The 25,693-nt window shown below is 44.2% G+C and overlaps 3 protein-coding genes and 1 pseudogene across 3 annotated transcripts in view; 2 read left to right on the top strand and 2 right to left on the bottom strand.

Moving 5' to 3' along the window:
- The window catches only part of LOC133055933 (olfactory receptor 1L4), a 192,585-nt gene that overhangs the window by 52,498 nt on the left and 114,394 nt on the right, over window positions 1-25,693 (bottom strand). The window contains exon 2 of the mRNA XM_061141010.1: window positions 8,565-8,765. Coding sequence (XP_060996993.1) covers window positions 8,565-8,765 — 201 coding nt within the window. The remainder of the gene's footprint in view (window positions 1-8,564; window positions 8,766-25,693) is intronic.
- Window positions 4,824-5,783, top strand: LOC133055930 (olfactory receptor 3A1). The gene has a single exon (XM_061141006.1). The coding sequence runs from the start codon at window positions 4,836-4,838 to the stop codon at window positions 5,781-5,783; it is 948 nt and encodes a 315-aa protein (XP_060996989.1). The 5' UTR covers window positions 4,824-4,835.
- LOC133055928 (olfactory receptor 3A2) lies at window positions 14,311-15,270 on the top strand. The gene has a single exon (XM_061141005.1). The coding sequence runs from the start codon at window positions 14,323-14,325 to the stop codon at window positions 15,268-15,270; it is 948 nt and encodes a 315-aa protein (XP_060996988.1). The 5' UTR covers window positions 14,311-14,322.
- On the bottom strand, window positions 20,269-21,269 carry LOC133055927 (olfactory receptor 1D2-like; annotated as a pseudogene).

The following is a 25,693-nucleotide window of genomic DNA, read 5'->3' as shown; positions in this document are numbered from 1 at the left end:
CCAAATATGGGTTTGCAAGTATTTTCTCCCATTCTGTAGGTTGGCTTTCAATTGATTGATTACTTCTTTTGCTGTGCAGAAGCATGTTAGCTGGTATAGCTTTTCCTAGTGAAGTCAATGTTGGCAAAAACCATGGGGGTCTTTGGTAGTCAAAACTGTGGGAGCCTTGTAGGTTACCATAGTAGCCTATCAGGGTCCTGGGTGCAAATGCTGCATGTATCCTCCTGTTCCATTTTGCCCGTGGGGGGAAGCTGTAGCTGAGGGGATCCCTCTTGGTGCCAGGTCAGGTGGGCTGACACTCAGAGTGGGAGAGAAGCTGGGGCACTGGGATAAGGTGCACTTGCTGTTCTTGGATTGGAAGAATCAATATTATAAAAGCGACTGTACTACCCAAGGCAGTCTACAGATTCAATGCAATCCCTATCAAATTACCAATGGCACTTTTCACAGAACCAGAACAAAAATTTTGCAATTTTGACCTCATAGGATTGTTGTAAGGGTTGGCTGAGATTCCATGTATATAAAGCTCATGGTGTAGTGTCATGTACACCGTGTAATAAATGTTATTATTATGCTACTAACATCATAGGTGGTCTCCTAATAGGAACTTTATGTGTGTTACTTTATTTAATCCTCCCAGCAACCTTGAGAGAGAATATTACCCATTTTCCAAATAGGGAAACTGGGGTTCAATGGGGTTCAGTAGTTGTTCATAACTGGATGAGCAGGTCTGTTCCTTTAGAAAGTCCAGCAGGCTCCCACAGACAGTGTGCTGTCATATGGGCCCTGGTGTAATAAATTGAGGACATGAGAATCCAGGGGTTGCATTACACAGCCTCTCTAATTTTCAATCTCTGTCATCTCTAACAGTAGACTCTCACTTTCTAAAGACTTGGCCCAGAAAATTATAGTGGGGGGCAACTTCCCAGGGGGAATCCTCAGCTTCTACCACCCTCAGGATCATTGTAGGATCCCCAAGAGTGTGTGGCCCTTGCTAATAAGCCCCAGGTGGCAATGGATTTTCTTTCTGAAGATTTGTTACAAATTTGAAGTTGGAAAAGGAGCCTTTGCCTCCTTTCTTGGGTTTCTTCCTCATCCCAGGGTTCGGGAGTCAGCTGGTCTATACCCGCAAGGTTCTGTTTGGACCAGACCTCTGGGAAAGCGAAACCTCCAACCTGAGACCCCAGATTCTGTCCTGGCTCTGCCTCTAGTTACCTCATGACTTTGGGAAAGCCATTTGCTGCCTACGTACCCATCTGTTAAACAGAGTTATTAGGACAGCTGCCCTAACCAGCTCCATAAATTAATATGAGGGATGGCAATGAAGATGTTTGAAAAAATTCTAAGTCAACAGAGTCATGAGGCACCATTGATTTGCCACTGCAGTATTTATTAGGGCTTCTATTGTGTACCTGTCCTTAGCTCTCCCCATGGCCTCCTTCCCCTTCCTGGGCTAATTTCGAGGTCCCAAGGGGACAACACCACGGTGGAGAAGTCCCAAGACAGAGACGGCCTCAGTCTCTCTTTATCTCATTTCTGTATATATGGCCCCTTTCTTTCCCCCAGAATAGTGGACTGACTTTTACAGATTCTCATCTCCCTTTTACAACCCTTCCCATGAAACCTCGCTGGCCTCTGTGCCATAGCAAAGTAACTTCTTTCATGACCTTCCGTCTGCTCCCATGTAACAGAGAAGGGACTTCAGGGGTCACCAAGTCAAGCTTCCTGGTTTTACAGATGCAGCAACCAAGGTCTCAAAAGCAATACTAAGAGACTTGCACAGGATGACATATCAGGTGAGTGGAAAAGCTAGGACTATGATCCAAAGCTTGAGATTTCACTTCCAGGCACCTTTACCAATTCTTCCTTCTTTTTAAGATAAAGCTTGTTTTCTCATTTTATTCAGTGTTAAATGTACCTGCCCAGAACTCAGTCCTTACTGGGCAACTTGACCAGATTCCTGAGACCAACCCTACAGCAAGAAGGACTTATTGGGATTTCAGAGCAGGGAGTGGTCACAGCATAATGAGGAAGCCCAGGACTCATATGGATCCCCAAGAATGGTGATCTAGAAGGGTCACCTCATTAATGGATTATACCTGTGATTTCATCCGCCAGTGAAGCCCTGGACGGCTAGTCTGGTGAACAACCAGAATTTAGGAGACGTATGTAAGTTTCGTTACTTGTTAATTGAGGGCTGGACAGAAGCTACTAGGTGAGCATAGTCTATCTGGCTCATGACTTACTTGTTTTTGAAGAGTCCCTCTTCTGATTGTAGAAAATATGTGGGAAGTTCATACAAAGAGCTATATGTCAATGCATGGATGCTACAACCACTGCATGCCTATTGAGACAAATGGAGGAATCAACCCTATCCCTACAGCAGTCACCCTGTGCCTTTCACTCGACTCGACTTCCTCCAGATCATGTCAATCCTTCAAAGTCTAGCACAATTCCCATCGTCCACAAATCCTTTCCTCACCAGCTTAGCCCACAATGAGGCCCTTTTTGCCAGAAAACCTTTGTCAACCAGTGCGGCTATTCATTTATTTACAAGATGATGCACAATTACAATGAGTTTATGCATATAGTTCCTAAGGTTGAGTCAGCCATGAATCTCATCCCTAAATTACTAAATGACTAAATCACTAAATGACTAATCAATAATCAATAAATGAATGACTGTGCTGAAAGCACAGTGCCACGTAGAATACAACTAAAGTGTCATGGGAATGTCGAAGATGAAAATATCACTTTAAAATGGGCACAGATCAGGGCAGAGTTTCTGGAGGAAGACAGCATTTGAGCTAAATCATGAAGATTTTGAACATGTGACATTGGAAGAAAGACATTCAATACAGAGAAAATAGCATAAGCAAAGGTGGCAATCTAGGAACTCACAGAGTTTGCAATCTTAAGACATGGGTTAAAATAAAGAGGGAAATCAGAGGGCAGCTGCTGACCATGGCCATGATCCATCCAAGGCCCTGATTTGGACTTGAGCTACTGCAGCCTACAAGGCAAGACTGGGATTTACAAGGGCACAGCTATCATGAGCATGAGAGTACGTCTTTGAATCATGAGAATGAGTCAGAAATACATTGGGAGAAAAAGGAAAAGAAAGACATTGAGAGAGAGTTGCAGGAAAAAGACATGGCTTTATGATCCTTGAGGTGTCCTGATGGTATGTGTAAATGTTAAGAACAGGTTAAAAGTCAGAATATCCTAGTTAAGACCTTGCCTTCAGCCACTTGCTATATGTGACTCATTTTCTTTCTGTAAAATGCAGATTAAAGTGGTATCTGTTTCATAGGGAGGTTGTGAGGAATAAATGAGTTAACCACAAAGGACTTAAAACTATGCACTGTTGTAGCCCAGGGTAAGTCTCCCTGTAATTATTAGCAGGGGATGCTCCCAAGAGAATTCTGTCAGTTCAATCCCTGGGTCAGGAAGATCCCCTGGAGAAGGAAATAGCAACCTACTCCAGTATTCTTGCCTGGAAAATTCCATGAACTGAGGACCCTGGTGGGCTACAGTTCACGGGGTCGCAAAGAGTTGGGCACAACTGAGTGATTGAGCACACACTTCACCCAGTTAAAGCATAAATTCAATTCATATTCACACAGTTGTGGGGTTTTTTTAATTTTTACTTTTAGTTGAAGGATAATCACTTTACAATGTTGTGTTGGTTTCTGCCATACAATAAGCAAAGCATAGTATATGGTATATGTATTCTACAAGCTGTACTTTACATTTAATAATACTGCTTTGATATCTTTCAAATCAGCACAGATAGAGCTATTTCCTACAGCTGCATAATATTCCTTTGGAAAAATATTCCATAATTAACTTAGTAAGCCCTTTAATAATGAACAGATAGATTATCTCTAATTATTTGCTCTTACGAACAATGCTGCAACAAATAAGCTCACACAGACATCATTTCTGTGTGACACAGACATCATTTCTGTGTCACCATCATTTCTGTGACCATACATCTGTTGGATAAATTTCCAGACATGCAATTGTCAGGTAAAAAGAAAAATACATTTATAATTTGAAAGATGTTGCCAAATTGTCCTTTCTCCTTTTCACTTCTACCTTACAGATATTATGCAAATTCCCCTTGTGGCCAATGCTAATCTGGAAGCCTACAGAGAATGGAGTTTGAGAAGAAGTGGTTCCATTTAGCTAGTTGGCCAGAATTTTAAAATAATTAAAACATTACTTTTGATTATTAAATTTTTTTTTATATTTTGAGTTATCCTTGCACTACTACTATTAAATTCTCCATTTCCCCAATAACTTTGTGGTTTAATACTTCATTTAAAACTTTGATCTATTTAGAATTTATTTTTGCAAAATATATGAGGTATGTATATGACTTGTAGTTTTCCAACATAGCTGTATTATTGCCCTCATAAGCACTTACTGAATAATACTTTTTCCCATTCCTTTAAGATGCTGCTTGAATTATATACTAAATTCCTATATTAGTTTCGGTCTATCCCTTGACTTCTCAGTTTTTTTTTAAGCTTATAAAGTGTTATTTTTTTAGCCTAATACAGGTGTAATTAACAAGTAAAACTGTCAAAGTATAACACGATCATTTGATATATGTTTACATGGTGAAAGGATTCCCATGTGGCTGAGAATGTTGTAGCAAATGTAGTGAGTTAACCAGTGTGGTGTGGACTGTATGGTGGGAAAGTCCTTACTTGGAAACGGAGAACTTAGTAGAGGGCTCAGGATATAGAAGGAAGTCTCTTTCTTCTTTTTTAATATATCGAGAGGAATTATTCCTTATTTCCTTGGATATTTCCTTGCAGGAACTAATGGGGAAACAACCTGGGGCCAATGGAACAGCTGTTACTGAGTTCATCCTGCTGGGTTTGGTGGAGACGCCAGGGCTACGACCAGTTGTCTTTGTACTCTTCCTCTTTGCCTACTTGGTCACTGTCGGGGGAAACCTCAGCATCCTGGCAGCCATCTTGGTGGAGCCCAAACTCCACACCCCCATGTACTTCTTCCTGGGGAACCTGTCAGTGCTGGACATTGGGTGCATCACCGTCACCGTTCCCTCGATGTTGGGTCGTCTCTTATCCCACAAGCGCACAGTTCCCTATGCAACCTGCCTCTCACAGCTCTTCTTCTTCCACCTCCTGGTTGGGGTGGACTGCTTCTTGTTGACAGCCATGGCCTATGACCGATTCCTGGCCATCTGCCGACCCCTCACCTACAGCACCCGCATGAGCCAGACGGTCCAGAGGATACTGGTGGCTGTGTCCTGGGCTTGTGCCTTCTCAAATGCACTGACCCACACTGTAGCCATATCCACACTCAACTTCTGTGGTCCCAATGTGATCAACCACTTCTACTGTGACCTCCCGCAGCTCTTCCAGCTCTCCTGCTCCAGCACCCAGCTCAACGAGCTGCTGCTCTTTGGCGTGGGTTTCATAATGGCAGGTACCCCCCTGGCTCTTGTTGTCACCTCCTACATCCATGTGGCTGTTGCGGTTCTACGAATTTGCTCAGCTGAGGGCAGGAAGAAAGCCTTCTCCACATGTGGCTCCCATCTCACTGTGGTTGCCATATTCTATGGTTCAGGTATCTTTAACTACATGCGACTAGGTTCAGCCAAGCTTTCAGATAAGGATAAAGCTGTTGGAATTTTTAACACTGTAGCCAATCCCATGCTGAATCCAATCATCTACAGTCTCAGGAACCCTGACGTTCAGGGTGCCCTCTGGCGGGTGATCAAGGGGAGGTGGTCACTGGCGTGATGAGGTCTTGTGTCAATTTCTCCCTTTCTCTTTTTGAACTAAAGGAATAATTCTCTGGGGCCAGTAATTGGGACAAATGGTCCAGAACCTTCTCTATCTCCCTGAGCTTTTGGATTTTATTTTATTTCTTTTGGTAGGGGATAATATCCATAGGAGCCCTACCCAATATAGGCAATGGACAGGTAGGTTCTGCCAGGTCAGTCTCCTTGACAAATTACAACTTAAGTCACTGTACGCTCCTTTTCTGGGTGGAAGTGAAACCCAGGAAGCCTTGAATGCCTTCAGGTGCATATCTCATAAGGAATAACTCTTCCGTTGCTTACAGCAAGAATATCCCAGTAACTTCCCAGGTGGTCATATGACTTCTTCAAGTTCAGGAATGGTTAATCTTTTACAAAACATAGGCCTAGAGATCAAGATGACTCTATTTCTCCCATCAGGCTTCTACAAGCCAAAAAAAGCAGCTCAGTCCTCTCCTATCACACAAGATATCAATACCACAGGATATAGAAGGAACAGATGGGAAACTGTATGGTCATGTATTCTTGAGTAACTCGGGAAAGCATGACACCTCTGTGAAGACTTTTTACAACTTAAAAATTTTTTTTTAGTTTCAAAACTGTAACAAATACAATCATTCTCAAAATACAAGGATGAAATTTCCTCACATATCCATATATGTTTCAAATCTTTTGAAAGGATTATACCCTAAATATTATTTAAATATTTTAAAAAAACAGAATAATCAACATGAAATTCCCCTCTGAATTCTCACTGTCAGTCCCCAAACCTCCTAGCTAAGACAAACTGTTTCTGTAAATACAAGTCACATGGCGATATGTGCTACTAGTCTTTAGTACTGTCATTATCTAGCTATATTTTCCTTCTAGAGCCCCTTTTATTTTTTGGCCACACCATGTGGCATGTGGGATCTTAATTCCCTGACCAGGGATGGAACCCACACCCCCTGCATTTGAAGTTTGGAGCCTTAACCACTGGACCACCAAAGAATTCCGCTAGGGTCCCTTTTAGATTAATTGCCCATTCCTGGCATCTCTACTGTGCCACTGCTGTTTTCTGACTAATTTCCCTAAAACTGCCCTTTGACCTACACCTGCAGGATTGGCTTCTCATGATACTTTATGGGGATGAAGGGACTGAAAGGACAGGAGGGAAGGAAGCAAAACAAGATTAGATGGAGGCAGAGAGTTTGTGGGAAGTGAAGATGAAAAATGAGGAACAGGGAGAAACATAATTGCAAGCAAAAGGATTTGAGAAGGCAAGAGGGAGATATTGCATGTATCGTGTTCGACTCTTTGTGACCCCATGGACTGTAGCCCAACAGGCTCCTCTCATCTGCAGTGTTCCTGACCTTGATTGGGTCCTTTACTTCCCCCGGGTCTGAACTTGACAGAGGCCCAAGATAAAGGTCAATATTCTTTCACCTCTAATGTTCTCTGATTTGGAATGAACAGAAAGACTGTCTCACTGTTAACCCTGAAGAAACACAACAAATTCCACCATCACTTCTTCTACCTATAGCAAGTAACAGAGCTAGTTGCAAAACAGAGCTAGTTGTTTACTCCCCGGAATTCCTGTGCCTCTGGCCTTTTTCCCATCTGAACACTCATCTCAAGTCACATCAAGGGATAATTCTGTGTGACGTCTTCCCTGGGTGGAATGCATCAGCTGGTTCAGCATCATAAAGGATAACCAAAGACACATGTTCCCAGCATTTACGAACATAAGGTTTCTTTAACAATTGGGAGATTTCCTTTCCTTTGGAACTTGTCTCTTCTTTTTTATTCCAAACTGGTCATCTTTGCTACTTAAAAATGTATCACACTGGTTGGCCAATAAGTTTGTTTGTTTCCATAGGCTGTTAAGGAAAAACTCAAATGAACATTTTGACCAACCCAAAGGATGTAATATATCATGTTGGAAAGGTTTAAACAACACAGAATGTCATTGTCACTCTTTTACATCATTCCTACAACAACACTATTCTTTAAAAGGAATAGGGCTTCCCTGGTGTCTCAGAAGTGAAGAATCCACCTGCCATTGCAGGAGACACAGGTTCGATCCCTGGTTTTGGAAGATCCCACGTGCCAGGCTCCTCTGTCCATGGGATTTCCCAGGCAAGAATACTGGAGTGGGTTGCCATTTCTTTTTCCAGGGGAACTTACTGACCCAAGGATTGAACTCACATCTCTTGCATTGGCAGGTGGATTCTTTTCCACTATGCCACCAGGGAAGCCTGATATTACAGATATATAACAGCAGAAAAGAACAGTTTCCCTCACTCATATTCCTCCCTTATAAAAAATAATTTGGGCAAAAACTGCCTTTGTGGGAGCTTTGGGATCTAGGTAAGAGATTATGAGACCCCAGTGGAGTCAAGTCCAAAGAGGGTTATTTTGAGAAGACAAGACTGTGCCCAGCTGGCAGACTTGCACACAGGAGTTCTGGATACAGGCCTGGAAACTGTGTATGCAGCTGTGTATTCAGCTATAGCCCCTCTTGGCCTTGATTCTGTCACCAACAACATCCGTCAAGAGACCCAGCATTAGTCAGGCCCACTTGTGCCCTAGGCTCTGGATGCTCAAATGGCCCATGGCCCATTCCTAGCCCCTCTCAGCTGCCAGCCCTGCCCACCCAAGCACAAGGCAGGTGATGCCCATCCATGCCCCTAAGACACACTGTCCAACCTTGGTCCGACTGCAGACAACACAGTCCTGTAACTTGGCTTCAGCACCGTGTAGGCATCAGTCAAGAACACACCTGCTTGTCCAGGGACCCATCAGAAAACAGTCTTCTGTGCCCTGAGAGACAGGCCCACTGACTTCTGTCTGACTGCAGATCTTGAAGTGACTCCATAACCCAGCTTCTGCTCCTTGAAACCATAGACTGGGAACACTTCTGCCAACCCAGGGACCTGGAGGAAGACACCTTCCCACATGCAGGCCAGCCAAACTGGTGGATCTTAAAAAAAAAAAAAAAAAAAAAAAAATTATTTTTGTTTATTTATTTATTTAGTTAGTTAGTTATTTGGCTGCCCCAGGTCTTAGGTGTGGCATTCAGGATCTTTAGTCATGGCATGCGGACCCTTAATTGCAGCATGTGAGATCTAGTTCCCTGATCAGGGATCAAACCCAGCCCCCCTGCACTGGGTGCGTGGAGCCTTAACCACTGGACCACCAGGGAAGTCCCCGTCTGCCAGATCTAGAAGAGGCCCTATAACCAATACCTCGGCAGTCTATTACAACCAGCCCCAGGCACCCTTGCTTGGATGTTAAATCCTGAATCATGACAGGTGAGGAGCCCGTGTCAATGAACTCTCCCTGTTCAGCCTTATGTTCTACCCCACTTCTTGGGCCCTCATGATCCACTCCCACACTGCTCCTCTATAAACTGGAGGAAATTCTAGTTCCTGCCAGGATATACTGGCCAGTATATTCATTTCCTGTTGCTGCTGTAACAAAGTACCACAAATCTAGTGACTGAAAATAACAGAAATGTATCTTCTCAGGGTCCTGGAGACCAAAAGTCAAAAATGAGTCCTACAGGGCTAACTTCAGGATGTCAGCAGGAAGAGTTCTCTTGGGAGGCTCCAGGGGAAATCTATTCCATGTCTTCTCCAGTTTCAGGTGGCTTCTGGCATTCCTTGGCTTGTGGCCACATCACTCCAGTCTCCATGTCCATCATCACATTGTCTTTTTCTTTTTTCTTTTTTTGGTGCAGGATTCGAAACTGCACCCCCTGCAATGGAAGCTCGGCATCTTAACCACTGGACTGCCAGGGAAGTCCCCACATTGCCCTTTTCATTTCTGTAGTCAAATATCTCTCCACCGTTCTCTTCAAAGGACTGTATGATTACACATCACATAGGGCCCACTTGGATAATCCAGGATAATCTCCCCAGATGAAGACCCCTAACAATCACACCTACAAAGTCCCTTTTATGTGATTTAAAGTTGATTTCAGGGACTAATACCTGCATATCTTTGGGGCCCTACCACAGCCAGGTATGGGAACTATTGTTAATGAGTAAGTTATTTCTTTTTGGACATAAATGGTACTTCCTTTCTCAGAGTATGCTGAGACCTAACCAGCAGTCCTTCAAGCTCAGCATACATCTTTTTTTTTTTTTAAGTAGACCAAACTAAAAAAAAAATAATTTTATTTATTTACTTTTGACTGTGCTGGTTCTTCGTTACTATGCACAGGCTTTCTCTGGTTGCAGTGAATGGGAGCTACTCTCTGGCAGCAGTAAGCGGGCTTCTCCTTGCTCTGGCTTCTCTTGTGGAGCATGGGCTCCAGGGCGTGCAGGCTTCAGTAGCTGCAACGCATGGGCTCAGGAGTTGTGGCTCCCAGACTCTAGAGCACAGGCTCAATAGTTGTGGCACAGGGGCTCAGCTGCTCCTCGGCATGTGGGATCTCCCCTAACCAGGGACTGAACCCATGCCCCCTGCATTGGCAAGCGGATTCTTTACCTGTGAACTACCAGGGAAGTCCCTCAACATACCTCTTTTACCAGCACTTCCAAAATCATTACAGGATCCCCAAGACACAGTCCCAGAGGCCCCACTAATGAGGTTCTAAGGGAGGAAGTCCCACATTCTTGAGGACTCATGAGGAAACTGGATTTGAAGAAAGCTTCTCCCTCTTCCTCTCTGCTCGGGCTTCCTCCACATCCCCAGGTCCAAAGCAAGTCTGGAAATTAGCTGCTCTCTGCTCATAGGCCCTACCTGGGGCTGACATCTGAGAAAGAAAACCACTCCTTCAGGAAACCCATATTTAGTCTCAATTACACCTCTAACTTCCTGGGTGACTTGGAGAATATGGACAAGTCCTGCAGACCTCAGCAACCCCACCATTAGTGGACTGTATATCACCTGACTTAATGACCTGCCATAAAGCCAAGGCTAGAGATAACCTATTTTTTTTAAGGAAAGTTTAAATATGAGAAGGTATGAGGCATTGCTGCTATATTTATGAAGAGCTTGAGTTGTTTATAAAACAACTTGTCTCTCTCCCCCATTTGTCTCTGTTTGCCTGAGAGGGCTGATTTCTGAGGCCACCAGGGGATGATACCATAGAGAAGACAGTCCTATGATTTCCCTCATTTCCTTATACAAAGCCCCTTCCTGGATTTGGGGTGGATGACTAGGTCTGCGGAGCGCCTCATTGTCTCCTGAAAACACTCTCTGGTGTCTATGCCTCTGCCAGGTGAGTACTCATAGGTCCTTCCTCAGCTCTTACAAAATAGAAATGGGGCTTCTGCTGCCATCAGCTCAAACCTGACTTTACACTTGGTGCAACTGATGCCCCTGAAGCAGGGAGCCTTTTTAGAAGATCTGAGACTGTAACCCAAAGATCCTGGCTCCTTTTCTGGGCTCTTTTGTCCGTGTCTCCTGCTCTTGGATGAAGCCCGCTCTCTGCAACACTTGTGCTGTGCTGTGCTTAGTCACTCAGTGGGGTCCTTCTCTTTGTGACCCCAGAGACTATAGTCCGCCAGGCTCCTCTGTCCATGGGGGTTCTCCAGGCAAGAATACTGGAGTGGGTTGCCATTCCCTCCTCCAGGTGATCTTCCCAACCCAGGGATCAAACCCAGGTATCCCGCATTGCAGGCAGATTCTTTACCATCTGAGCCACCAGGCAAGCCCAAGAATACTGGAACAGGTAGCCTATCCCTTCTCTAGGGGATCTTCCCAACCCAGGAATCCAACTGGGGTCTCCTGCATTGCAGGCAGATTCTTTACCAGCTGAGCTACCATGGAAGCCCCTGCAACTCTTAGGAGTAAGTATTAAGGGGATTCACTGAGTTCAGTTTGCTGCCCAGGACCCACTTCATCGGTAGCTAGAAACTTGCCCCAGTCAGAGGCCTTGCTGAACTCTTTCATCACTGGAATCTGGAGGTGTTGGGTGGAATTCCAGAGTAGGAGGTTGTCATGGCTCAGTAGGGAGAAACTGAGGCTCATTATGAAGCCCTGAGAGTGGTAATCCTCAGTGATGGGCATGACACCCATCAGGCACTCTAGATGTCTCTGGAAGATCTGAGTTCATCCCAGAATCCCACAGAGTTGAAACAAGCTGCATCTCCAGCCACCTGAGGGTTGGCAGCAGCTGTTCTGTTGCTCTTCTACCCCTGGCCATAACTTGCTTGTCTGTAAGGTACAGCGCTCCTAAGTGCCTAGTTGAGTGGTTTACATGACAAGGAACATGTCAAGATAGATTTCTATCTGCTTGTCCCATCAAAACCAAAGAAATCAGTAGTCCTTGCACACGCACCTGGCTCTGGAACTTCCTTCCACTATACTAATCCATAAAATTCTTGCCTGGAGAATCCCATGGACAGAGGAGCTTGGCGGGCGGCAGTACATGGGGTCGCAATGAGTCGGACACAACTGAGCGACTAAGCACACACACACACACAAAATTGTAGCCCAGATTCCAATACGACCAGAGACTCTTCCATGACAACTCTAGCTCAAACTGATATTTTCTTTCTCTGAAATCCTATGAACACTTGACTCATCCATTTATTTATTTAAAAATATTGAGTATCTACCATAAAGGAAGTACTATGTTAAGTACTGTTACTGCAAAACTGAGTCAAATATGTATTAATATATTTGTCCTCAAGTAGCTTACAGAGAAGTAGGGGAGACATACTCTATAGAAAAATGACTTAGCTAGAAGGAAAACTGTAATAAGTTCAATAAAATAATGTGCAGTGGACATTTAGAAGAGACAGAGCTCCTTTTGAGATGGAGAAGTTTCCAAGGATTCATTCAGAAGTCAGCATTGCAGTCAACTCTTGAAATACCTGGGCATGTGGAGTTGGAAGGAAGTCATCACCGGTACAGAAAACAGCATGTGAAAGGAGGTTAGAAAACCACAGGGTTACAATCAATGCTTGGGTCAAAATGGACTCCAAAGTGAAAACAGCAGGTTTTCATTGCAGGTCATTGCTGCTCCTTAATATAAAATATGAAAAGAACTACTCTCCATTCAGTGATTTGCCTATCTGTATTTATCAATTATCAATTTCATCAATGATGGTCAGCCTGAAGATGATCCCCATACCTCACAAATCGTGTGATCTCAGAATTTTAAGGATATCTTAGTGATCACTGTTTCCAATTTTCACCCAAACTCAGGCTCTCATCACCCTTTCCCTTCTGTTCTTACTTTGCAGCCTCTGGTCCAGTGCATTCTACGCAGGGAGACAATGTTAGTCTTAGGGAAGCCCTGGCTCTGCTTATTCAATGGGCAATAGAGAGACATGGACTTTTTTTTTTTATCAAGAGTTTATTATAAGATCTGAAAGACTTAGCTCAATCTGGTTCTCTATTATGCACCTGCATAATAGGTATAGTATTCTTGCTTGGGGAATCCCATGGACAGAGGAGCCTGGCGGGCTACAATTCAAGAGGTCACAAAGAGTTGGACAGTACAGAGCATGCACGCATGCCATTAGAGCTACTGGCCAGTGTACCATGCCTAAAACAAGGGCAAGTGGACGATGGGTGGTTTTGCTATGCAGAAAACTAACTGCATCTAGTAGCAACCAATCCACAGGTCATGCTTAAAATTTTGATTCCAGAGGCAAGTAGCAGATACTATGAAAAGAATAAATTATTTTAAAATAAGCCATTATTCAGAGTCTCATGTAAGGGCTTAATTAGCAACAATACTAGCAAATAATACTAGCAATTTAGTGACATAAAGATTTTTAATTTTATTCTTTGGACTATGCCCCCCACACCTTGGAGAAAGGCCTGGAGTACCTGATAGCCACAATCATGGTATCTTCTTTCTGACTCTTGCCATACCTTGGCTTGATCATCATTATTTCTACAAGTTTCAGAACCTATGCTGTGTTTTCAAATGCTTTCTAGATATTTCTGTGCAAATACCATTAATTTTTCTCCTGTGAAATCTGTTTTTTGGTTTGGGCTGATCCCTCAAGAGTAAATTGGGGAAATTCCATTTTAGTCTCACTGCATCCAAAGAGGTAGTTTGCTTTTATCTGAATCTATTTTCCCAAGTATTCTAACATTTTTCAGCTGGGAAAAGATGGGAGGGACAAAGTTCTGGTGGTTTGGGGCATCTCAGTCAAGACTAGGGTAAAGACATGGAGGGATGAAGGAAGTCAGTGAGTGAGGTGTAAGTGACCCTGTGAAGTGGCTCAGTCAAGTCCGACTCTTTGTGACCCCACAGACTGTAGCCTACCAGGTTCCTCCATCCATGGGCTTTTCCAGGCAAGAATACTGGAGTGGGTTGCCATTTCCTTCTCCAGGAGATCGTCCCAACCCAGGAATTGAACCTGGGCGTCCCACATTGTAGGCAGATGCTTTACCATCTGAGCCACCAGGGAAGCGTAAGTGACCCTAGGGAGTGGGAAAACCGTCACCCGGGCAGCTAGGAACTTACCATGGGGCTTTGAACATATATGGTTTAAGATATTCATGTTGAATAAGTACATTAAGTAGACTGAAACTTCCATTCCTGTGATATTTCTTTACAGAGACTCATGCAGCCAGAAGCTAGAACCAACAGGACAGCTATAACTGAATTCATTTTACTGGGCTTAGTGGAAACAGAAAATCTACAGCCTATGGTCTTTGTACTCTTCCTCTTTGCCTACTTGGTCACTGTCGGGGGCAACCTCAGCATCCTGGCAGCCATCTTGGTGGAACCCAAACTCCATACCCCCATGTACTTCTTCCTGGGGAACCTATCAGTGCTGGACATTGGGTGCATCAACGTCACTGTTCCTGCCATGTTGGATCATCTCCTGTCCCACAAGCGCACAATTCCCTATGCAGCCTGCCTCTCCCAGCTCTTCTTCTTCCACCTTCTGGCTGGGATGGACTGCTTCCTGTTGACAGCCATGGCCTATGATAGATTCTTGGCCATCTGCCGACCCCTCACCTACAGCACCCGCATGAGCCAGACGGTCCAGAGGATACTGGTGGCTGTGTCCTGGGCTTGTGCCATCACCAATGCACTGACCCACATGATTGCCCTAACCACCCTTAACTTCTGTGGTCCCAACGAGGTCAATCACTTCTACTGTGACCTCCCACAGCTCTTCCAGCTCTCCTGCTCCAGCACTCAGCTCAATGAGCTGCTACTCTTTGGCATGAGTTTCATAATGGCAGGTACAACTATTGTTCTCATCATCATCTCCTACATCCACGTGGCAGCTGCAGTTCTACAAATCCGCTCAGCGGAGGGCAGGAAGAAAGCCCTCTCCACGTGTGGCTCCCACCTCACTGTGGTATGCCTCTTCTATGGGACTGGTATGTTCAACTACATGCGCCTGGGTTCAGAGGAGGCTTCAGACAAGGATAAGGGAGTTGGAGTTTTCAACACAATTATCAATCCCATGTTGAACCCACTTATCTACAGCCTTAGAAACTCTGACGTTCAGGGTGCCCTGTGGCGGGTACTTGTAGGGAGGCGGTCACTGACATGAGGGGTGGTAGGGTCCTCTTTTCCTGCCTTTTCTGGGTTGGAGGAAATTTCCCATGAGGGCAGTAACCTGGAAAAATAGTTTCTCTACTCTGTCATTCCCAAAACTGTCCATGGCTACACCTGGAGCTTGCCTTCTTTGTAATCTCTTCTTGAAGTCGAGAAACTGGAGGGATATGGTTTAGATAAAGATAGCAAGAAAAGGTATGAGAGTGAGAAGTAGGAAAGACTTGGGAGTGGAGGACTGAAGATGAAAATGAGGATATGTGGAGGGATGGGACAGGATGGTGAGCAAAAGAAATAAGCAGGACAAATGAAAATTAGGAAAAGGACATGAGAGGATGGGAGGTGAGAATGGATGAGAGAATTAAGGGTTTCAAACTAGATGCCTAAGGAATGCTGATGAGGTCAAGGATGGGTGTAGAGAAAATGAAGAATGAATAGGACGGGAGATAAGAATAAAATTCATCTATAGAATCACTTCCTATTAGCATATGGCCATGGAATAACTAGCACATTTGATGGTACTGTTGGGCCCCACCCATCCAACCAGGAAAAGAAAAGTTTAAGTTTTGATGAAGTGAAATGATACAAGGCAGTTTAGGTATTCCTCTTCTGCTTCCTCTGGCTAGGAGATGATCCTAGAAAGACAGAGGGTAGGACTGAGAGATGGAGAAGAGTGAGGAAAGTTGTGTGTGCTGAGGCTTCATCCTCCATAACCCCACTGGGCCATCAAAATCAACAGCCTCCCAGCCTCTGGGTGTGGCACCTGGTGACAGTCTAAAGAACACAGATGAAATCGGTCTCTTTCCTGATACTCTTGGGTCTCCAGACACTTTGGGATTAAAGAGAATGAGCTTCTCTCAAAGGGAAAAATTCTTGAGAATGACAACCATGAGTGTGGGCTGTAACCACTGCTCTGTGACCTTAGAAAGTGTGTCACTATGGCTGGACTTGTTTCTACCTATACCATAAAGAACTGGAATGAGATCATCTCTCCAGGGTTCTTCACATTAAATGACCTTTGATATAATTTTCTAGGTGAACTTTTTCCTGAGGATGAACCCAGAAAACATTTTGAGAGCTTTACCACCACCACTTCCACCACTCTATCTACCCCATGAGCACTTAGCACTAATTTGTACATCCACTAAGTTATGACAGTGTCTGCTTACCACTTCCCTTTCATAAAGGGTTGTTATAAATAAATATCTTTAAGTTGTACAAACTGAAGGTTGAGAAATGGCAGTATTTTTATTTGGATCTTTAATTCCAGTTAAAACTGCAGTTGGATATCTTCTCACATATTAAGTGGCCAGTTGTATTTCTTCTTTTAGAAGTGCATTTTGACAGCTTTTGCCCTCTTTTCCACTGGATTGTTTGTTAGGAAATCATAACTGGCCAACCTTCACAAACAGTGAAACTCAACTTTGAGTTTCAGGGTTGGGATCCCTGGGTTGGGAAGATCTGGAGATGGGAAAGTCCACCTGCTCTCAGTATTCTGGCTTAGAGAATTCCATGGACTATATAGTCCATGGGGTTGCAAAGACCTGGACACAACTGAGCAACTTTCACTTCACTTCATGCAGACAAAAGTGGGCTTCCCAGGTGGTAAAGAATCCACCTGCCAGTGCAAGAGACACAAGAGATGTGGGCTCAGTCCCTGGGTCAGGTCAGGTCCAGACTGAACAAAATGATCTAATCTTAGTGCCTAATAGATGCAAAAATAAATAATTTTTGGAGGAAGAGGATATCATCCAGAGCCATGCAACAGAAACTTAATCTGAGCCACATACTTAATTTAAAATTTTCTAGAAGCCTCATGGGGACAAGACTGTTTCTGAGTCTGTAGCAGGGACCATTTTAAAGCAAAAATAAGCAAGTGAAATTAATTTAAATGATATATTTTCTCTTATTCATATGTCTAAAACATTATTATCTCAACATACAATCAATATTATGAAATTATAAATGAGATATTTTACATTCTTATTTTTCATACTGTCCTTAGAATCGTATATATTTTAAACTTACAGAACTTCTCAATATGGATGCTAAATTTCATCAAAAATACTTGACCTGAGTCCTCTCGCAAGGCTATGATCAAGCCATCAGCCAGTGGTATAACTGTCTCCAGGCCTGACTGAGGAAGGGAAAGCTTTCACATTCATTCACATGGTCACTGGTAGGACTCAGTTCCTTGCAGGCTAGGGGTTAAGGGCCTCAGGACCTCACTGGCCTGAGGTTGGAGGCTGCCTTCAGCTCCTTGACCCTTGGGTCTCTTAAAATGTGGTGCCTTCCTTCCTCAAAGCGAGAAAAGAACCATATAGAAAGACTGAGAAAGAAAGCAAATAGGAGGTCCTCTGCTTGTGTGCCCTCAGCAACAACCATTTAGCAGCCATATGCAGACAAATGTACTGCTTCCCTGATAGCTCAGTTGGTAAAGAATCTGCCTGCAATGCAGGAACCCAGGTTCAATTCCTGGGTCAGGAAGATCCACTGGAAAAGGGATAGGCTACCCACCGCAGTATTCTTGGGCTTCCTGGGCTTCCCTTGTGGCTCAGCTGGTAAATATCTGCCCGCAATGCGGGAGACCTGGGTTTGATCCCTGGGTTGGGAAGATCTGGAGATCGGAAAGGCCACCCACTCCAGTATTCTGACTTAGAGAATTCCATGGACTATATAGTCCATGGGGTCACAAAGAGCTGGACACAACTGAGCAACTTGCAGTTCACTTCATGCAGACAAAAGTGGGCTTCCCAGGTGGTAAAGAATCCACCTGCCAGTGCAAGAGACACAAGAGATGTGGGTTCAGTCCCTGGGTCAGAAAGATCCCCTGGAGGAGGAAATGGCAACCCACTGTAGTATTCTTGCCTGGAGAATTCCATGGACAGAGGAGCCTGGTGGGCTATGGTCTATGGGGCTACAAACAGTTGGACTCGATTGAGTGAGTGCACACACACACACATGCAGACAAAAGTGACTTTGTGGGGATTTGGGATCCAGGTAGGAGACTGGAAACTTGCTGGAGCTCTCGACCAAGGAGGGGGACTTCCCTGGTGGCTCAGTGGTAACGCACCTGCCTGCCAGTGCAGGAAACACTGGTTCAATCCTTGGTTCAGGAAGATCCCATATGCCACGGAGCAACTAAGTCCGTGAGCCACAACTATTGGGCATCTGCTCTAGAACCCGGGAACTGCCGCTACTGAGCCCACGAGCCCCAACTGCTGAAGTCCACATGCCCTAGAGCCTGCGCCCCACAAGAGAAGCCACCACAACGAGAAGCCCGGGCACTGAAACGAAGAGTAGCTCTCACTCGCTGCAACTAGAGAAAAGACCTCGCAGCTTTCATAGAGGGAAAAGGGAAGTTAAGAGGGCTGTGGTCAGCAAAGGACCTCTGGATTTTCATTGGATGAGTCCTTGCCAGGAAAGAAGAGGAGTCTTTCTTCCTCCAGACTGGCTCTGCTACATCACAGGGTGTGAGAGCTTGGCTCTCTGTTGCAAGCACAAACACTCCCCCGATACCACTCACCCCGTGATCTCACCTTGCCTTGCTCTACTCACTTTTCCTCGTAATTTCATCCACGTGCCTTAATTCTTAGCTCAGCTTTCACCATCTCAAGGAAGCTCTCCCTGAATTCCCCATCACCAACAAGCCAGGCGAGTCTTCCTCCTCTGTCTCCCCAACCCTCATGCCCAGAGCATAACCACTGCCTTCAGACACAGAATTACGGTAGCTCCCTCCTTGGTCCTTTATGAGCTCCTGATTCATGTCTGTAAAACAGTCTAAGCCACTAACAGACACTCAGTCATTATCAGTGGAACGAACTGAACTTCAGATCAATTCAACTCTCCCTGTCTCTCAAAGTCTAGCTCAGTGCTGGCTCTGCTGATTCATCTGTAAAGGACTGCTCCCTCTTTCACACTGCCGGAGCCCAGGGACTCATCTTCCCATCAGTAACCTCTCCTTTTTTATCCATTGCACTTGACACTAGGCTGGTGGAACCTAAGTAGGGATAGGGTCTCACAATTACCTCCTCCACTTCTGCCTCCACTACCAATCCTGTCCATGAGCATGTGTTGATCATGCTTGAACATTTTGCTTTGAGTGCAGGGTAGAGTGTTTGCAAGCAGGAGAGGTGGGACCATGGAGTAAGGAGCTGGCATAACCCAAGATAGGGTGGGCTGCTCAGGGATGAGGTCTTTCCACAGGGAAAAGGAAAACAGGAGAAAGCCACAGTCAGTATTGCTTTCAGGTCTGAGAGAGCAACACTCATATGGTTGACGAGGGTGTGGATGAGGCCACAGAGGACAGAGAGCGCCCAACACAAGATGAGAAGTGAAACGCAGAGCCGAGGGAATGGGTAGCCTCACCCAGGGCACCTGCAGTGGGGGTAATGCAGGTGTCTCCAAATGGCTCACAGGCAGCAGGTCCCCTAGAGCATGTCACAGCTCAAGACCAAGAGTGTGCTAGAGAGCCCCTTCTCCAGGCCACAGCTGGGTATATTATGAAAGACTGGGATGGTGGTGCTGTGGTCCTGTGGTCAGATAAGTTGAAGACTTTGATCCTGCAAAATTTTAGTATTAGTGTTAGCATGATGTTATTTATTGCCAAGGTTGATGAGGTCTGGGGACACTGGTTACACATAGGTGTATTTTCTTCATCACAAAGGTATGAGCTCATTTTGAGCTGGATCTCTGTTCTCATAGGGCTTCCCAGGTGACTCAGTGATAAAGAATCCTCCTGCCAGTGCAGGAGACTCCGGTTCAGTCCCTGGGTCGGGAAGATTCCCTGGAGAAGGAAATGGCAACTCGCTCCAGTATTCTTGCCTGGCAAATGCCATGGACAGAGGAGCCTGGTAGGCTACAGTCCATGTGGTCGTAAAAGGGTTAGACATGACTTAATGACTAAACAAGTGTGTCCTCATCACTCCTGTATCCTCCATAGGGTAATGCCTTGTACATGAATTAAAGCAATCTCCACTTCAATGCCCAGATTACCTCATGTCAACCTCTGAAAGGCTTTCCCTAAGAGGAGTCTTCCCAGCGCTCCATGTACGGCCTTGTTCTCAGGCTGTAGGTGAAAGGCTTCACCATGGGGGTCACCACAGTGTACATCACTGTGGCTACTGAGTCCTTCATGGAGTAGGTTTTGAGGAGCTATAGATACACCATACCAAGTGTCCCACAGAGGAGGGAGACCAGAGCCAAGTGGGAAGCATAGGTGGAGAAAACTTTGTGTTTCCCAGACACTGAAGGTATTTGGAGGATGGCTCTGACAATCCGGACATAGGAGGTGATCACAAACCCCAAAGGGGTGAAGAAGATGAAGCAGTTTGTGACAATCAACACTGTGTGGCTGATGTGAATGTCACATCAGGAACAGGTGAGCCTCAGTAGGATGTACATCTCACAGACAATGTAGTGGATCTTCCGGGACCCAAAGAAAGTCACCTTGGTCATAAGGAGGGTGTGGATGAGGACAGAGAGGACAGAGAGTGCCCAACACAAGGTGAGGAGTGAAATGCAGAGCCGAGGGCTCATGGCCGTGTTGTAATAGAGGGGACAGCAGATGGCCACATAGTCGTCATATGCCATCATGGCCAGGATGAAGTTGTCCAGAGTCACGAAGCAGACCAAGAAGTAGAGCTGAGTCAGAAACCCCGCATATGAGATGACTTTGTTCTGAGACTGAAGGTGTATCAGCATCTTGGGGATTGTGTTGGTGACAACAAAAACCTCTTCTCAGAAGAGGTCTGTGAAGGAGAGGTTGGCCAGGAAGAAGTACATGGGAGTGTGCAGGAGGGAGTCAGAGCCAATGGCCAGAATGATGAGCACATTTCCCACCACTGTGACCAGGTGCATGGACAAGAACATCCGAAACAGGACCCGCTGCTGCTCAGGATTCTCTGAGATCTCCAGGAGGAGGAACTCTGAGAGTCCACTCTGGTTGCTTCCATGCATTTCTCCAACTGTCTGCAACATCAGCACCAACAAACGTTTGCTTACTAAGTTACTTCTATTAAATAAGGACATTCACATACACAAAATCAACTGTTTTCTTGGCATTAAAATACCTTGGACAAATTTTATAATACTTTAATACAGATTATCAACAAAATAATAATAGGCATAAACATATAACATGGACAATGTGCAACTTCTAGTCATTCCAGCAACTTCTTCTCAGTTCAGTTCAGTTCAGTCACTCAGTCGTGTCCGACTCTTTGCGACCCCATGGACTGCAGCACGCCAGGCTTCCCTGTCCATCACCAACTCCCAGAGCTTACTCAGACCCATGTCCATCGAGTCGGTGATGCTATCCAACCATCTCATCCTCTGTTGTCCCCTTCTCCTCCCACCTTCAATCTTTCCCAGCATCAGGGTCTTTCCCAATGAGTCAGTTCTTCAAATGAGGTGGCCAATGTATTGGAGCTTTAGCTTCAGCATCAATCCTTCCAGTGAATATTCAGGACTGATTTCCTTTAGGATTGACTTCTTCCCTGCCATACTTCTTTTTTTTTTATTTCTTTATCTACTTTAATTGGAGGCTAATTACTTAAAATATTGTAGCGGTTTTTGCCATACATTGACATAAATCAGCCATGGGTGTACATGTGTTCCCCATCCTGAATCCCCCTCCCACCTCCCTCCCCATTTCATCCCTCAGGGTCGTCCCAGTACACCGGCCCTATGTGCTCTGTCCCATGCATTGAACCTGGACTGGTGAACTATTTCATAAATGGTAATATACATGTTTCAATGCTATCCTCTCAAATCATCCCATCCTCATCTTCTCCCACAGAGTCCAAGAGTCTGTTCTTTATCTCTGTGTCTCTTTTGCTATCTCACATACAGGGTCATCATTACCACCTTCCAAAATTCCATATATATGCATTAATATACTGAATTGGTGTTTTTCTTTCTGACTTACTTCATTCTGTATAATAGGCTCCAGTTTCATCCACCTCATCAGAACTGATTAAAATGCATTCTTTTTAATAGCTGAGTAACAATCCATGGTGTTTATGTACCACAGCTTTCTTATCCATTCATCTGTCGATGGGCATCTAGGTTGCTTCCATGTCCTGGCTATTGTAAACAGTGCTGTGATGAACATTGGGGTACACATGTCTCATTCAATTCTGGTTTCCTTGGGGTGTATGCCCAGCAGTAGGATTGCTGGGTCGTATGGTCTGCCCAGGCTTCAGCAATACATGAACCGTGAACTTCCAGATGTTCAAGCTGGTTTTAGAAAAGGCAGAGGAACCAGAGATCAAATTGCCAGTATCCGCTGGATCATCAAAAAAGCAAGAGAGTTCCAGAAAAACATCTATTTCTGCTTTATTGACTATGCCAAAGTCTTCAACTGTATGGATCACAATAAACTGTGGAAAATTCTGAAAGAGATGGGAATACCAGACCACCTGACCTGCCTCTTGAGAAACCTGTATGCAGGTCAGGAAGCAACAGTTAGAACTGGACATGGAACAACAGACTGGTTCCAAATAGGAAAAGGAGTTCGTCAAGGCTGTATATTGTCACCCTGCTTATTTAACTTATATGCAGAGTACATCATGAGAAACACTGGGCTGGAGGAAGCACAAGCTGGAATCAAGATTGCCAGGAGAAATATCAATAACCTCAGATATGCAGATGACACCACCCTTATGGTAGAGAGTGAAGAGGAACTAAAAAGCCTCTTGATGAAAGTAAAAGAGGAGAGTGAAAAAGTTGGCTTAAAACTCAACATTCAGAAAACTTAGATCATGGCATCTGGTCCCATCACCTCATGGGAAATAGATGGGGAGACAGTGGAAACAGTGTCAGACTTTATTTTTTTGGGCTCCAAAATCACTGCAGATGGTGACTGCAGCCATGAAATTAAAAGACGCTTACTCCTTGGAAGGAAAGTTATGACCAACCTAAACAGCATATTAAAAAGCAGAGACATTACTTTGCCAACAAAGGTCCATCTGGTCAGGGCTATGGATTTTCCAGTGGTCATGTATGGATGTGAGAGTTGGACTGTCAAGAAAGCTGAGCGCCAAAAAATTGATGCTTTTGAACTGTGGTGTTGGAGAAGACTCTTGAGAGTCCCTTGGACTGCAAGGAGATCCAACCAGTCCATCCTGAAGGAGATCAGTCCTGGGTGTTCATTGGAAGGATTGATGCTGAAGCTGAAACTCCAGTACTTTGGCCACCTCATGTGAAGAGTTGACTTATTGGAGAAGACCCTGATGCTGCGAGGGATTGGGGGCAGGAGGAGAAGGGGACGACAGAGGATGAGATGGCTGGATGGCATCACCGACTCAATGGGCATGAGTTTGAGTAAACTCCGGGAGCTGGTGATGGACAGGGAGGCCTGGCGTGCTGCTATTCATGGGGTCGCAAAGAGTCGGACATGACTGAGCGACTGAACTGAACTGAACTGAACTGAATGGTCTGCTATTCTTCTTATCTGCCATACTCAATATTACAGGAATAAAATCTATGTCTTATTTTAAATTCTACCATCTTACCATATTCTTGAAGTGCTTAAAGATTAGTACATCATGATATTGAGTAGATGTTTAGTTAGCAATAATTGCGCCTCAAATAAACACCTCATTGGCAATGATACTGCCACTGTGCAAAGACGAACAGATTTTTAAATAATATTTAAAATAGGTTATGCACTATAAAAAGGGCTCCCCTGGCGGCTCAGACAGTAGAGCCTCTGCCTGCAATGCGGGAGACCTGGGTTCAATCCCTGGGTTGGGAAGATCCCCTGGAGAAGGAAATGGCAACCCACTCCAGTATTCTTGCCTGGAAAATCCCATATACAGAGGAACCTGGTAACCTACAGTTCATGGGGTTGCAAAGAGTCGGACGTGACTGAGTGACTTCACTTTCTTTCTTTCTTATGCACTATAAGAAATGATTATTATACAACTGGACAAAGGGAGAGAGTAAAAATATTGGAAAGGAGAAGGAAAAAGTATCATTTTCATTGATAGGATGATTATTGGAAAAATCTAAGACAATCAACTGAAATGCCATTGGAAACAAAAATCAGCATCAGCAAAGTGGCCAATCACACAATGAATGAATAGACCGCAAAACTAACAGTGGGCCCAGTAAGTCCACCTACAATGCAGTGATTAAGAATTAAGATGAATATTTCAGAAGCTGGAACTCACTATCTGAGCTCTGTAACTCACTATGAAACCTCATGCCACTTACCTGAGCTCTTTAACACCAGCATTTCCCCTGTAAACAACAAGTTGTGGTAAGGGTAAAATTAAGGAATAAAGTGCTGAACACAAAGTATTAGCATGTAGTGGACATACAATAAATATTGCCTATTACTGTTATAAATATTATATATAGGTAAACAATTATCTGGTGAAAATACAACGTGAACAATGACATTGTCAGCAAAATAATCTAAGCTTTAAAATGTTAATAAGAATTGAGCAAGACCTTCCAGTTCTCCCCCTGAAGAAGGGAATGGCAACCCACTCCAGCATTCTTGCCTGGAGAGTTCTATGGGCAGTCCATGGGGTCAAAAAGAGTCAAACACGACTTTCACTTTCCAATTCTCCATTTCTCTATTTAAATAATAAGTGGATAAACTCACTAATTTCTAGATATAAAGATGAAGTATTGCACATATGTGTATTCTCCTGAATTAATCTAAGATTATTTAGCCTATCCAAGTCAAAATCATAACAGGACTTTCTGGAAACAATGACTATTTGAAGTTTCATCTAAAAATAAACACAAGCTGGTGGTCCAGCTCCAAGCTGGACCTAAGACTCCGAGCTCCCAGTGCAGTCGGATCCCTGTTCAGGAAACTAGATCCCACAAGACACAACTAAGTACCAGCGCAGCCAAAGAAATAAATAAAAATATTTTAAAAATAAATTTGGACAATGTCGAGAAGAGTGCTAGAAAGGGAACATTTTTTCTGTCAAACACAAAAGCAGTGTAGTACTGGTGTTGGAGTGAACAGATCAGTGGAGCTAGACAGAACTTTAGAAACAGCCAAGAGAGGTCTCAGGGAAGCAAGGATAATAGTCATAAATTAAACTGACAGTTACTGAAGATACTTGAGATCCAAGAACTTATTTTTATGCTAGAAATTATTATAATAGTGCTGAATGTTGAAGCAAATGTCAGACTGCTTGTACTTGGTCTTCCACTTTTTTATAAATTTAATTTTATATTTCTTAAAGATCATAGACATAGAATATAAAAATCCATATTCACACATACACTGTTGTTCTTGAAAAATATTTTCTCTACATAACTGAGTATTTTTTCATGCACATCAAACAAGAGAAAAATACATGCTCAACTCTGTCATTTTATAACTCTGGAAATAAACAGAAAGGACATGCTTTTTATTAAGAAAATTCTAGTTCTAGAAATTCATCTTAAGA

Source organism: Dama dama, chromosome 5 (genome assembly GCF_033118175.1).
Source record: "Dama dama isolate Ldn47 chromosome 5, ASM3311817v1, whole genome shotgun sequence".
Lineage (NCBI taxonomy): Eukaryota > Metazoa > Chordata > Mammalia > Artiodactyla > Cervidae > Dama > Dama dama.
This window is presented reverse-complemented; position numbering and strand designations above follow the sequence as displayed.

Coding starts and splice junctions, on each gene's coding strand:
- LOC133055930 (XM_061141006.1), top strand. CDS start 4,836: ATGGGGAAACAACCTGGGGCCAATGGAACAGCTGTTACTGAGTTCATC.
- LOC133055928 (XM_061141005.1), top strand. CDS start 14,323: ATGCAGCCAGAAGCTAGAACCAACAGGACAGCTATAACTGAATTCATT.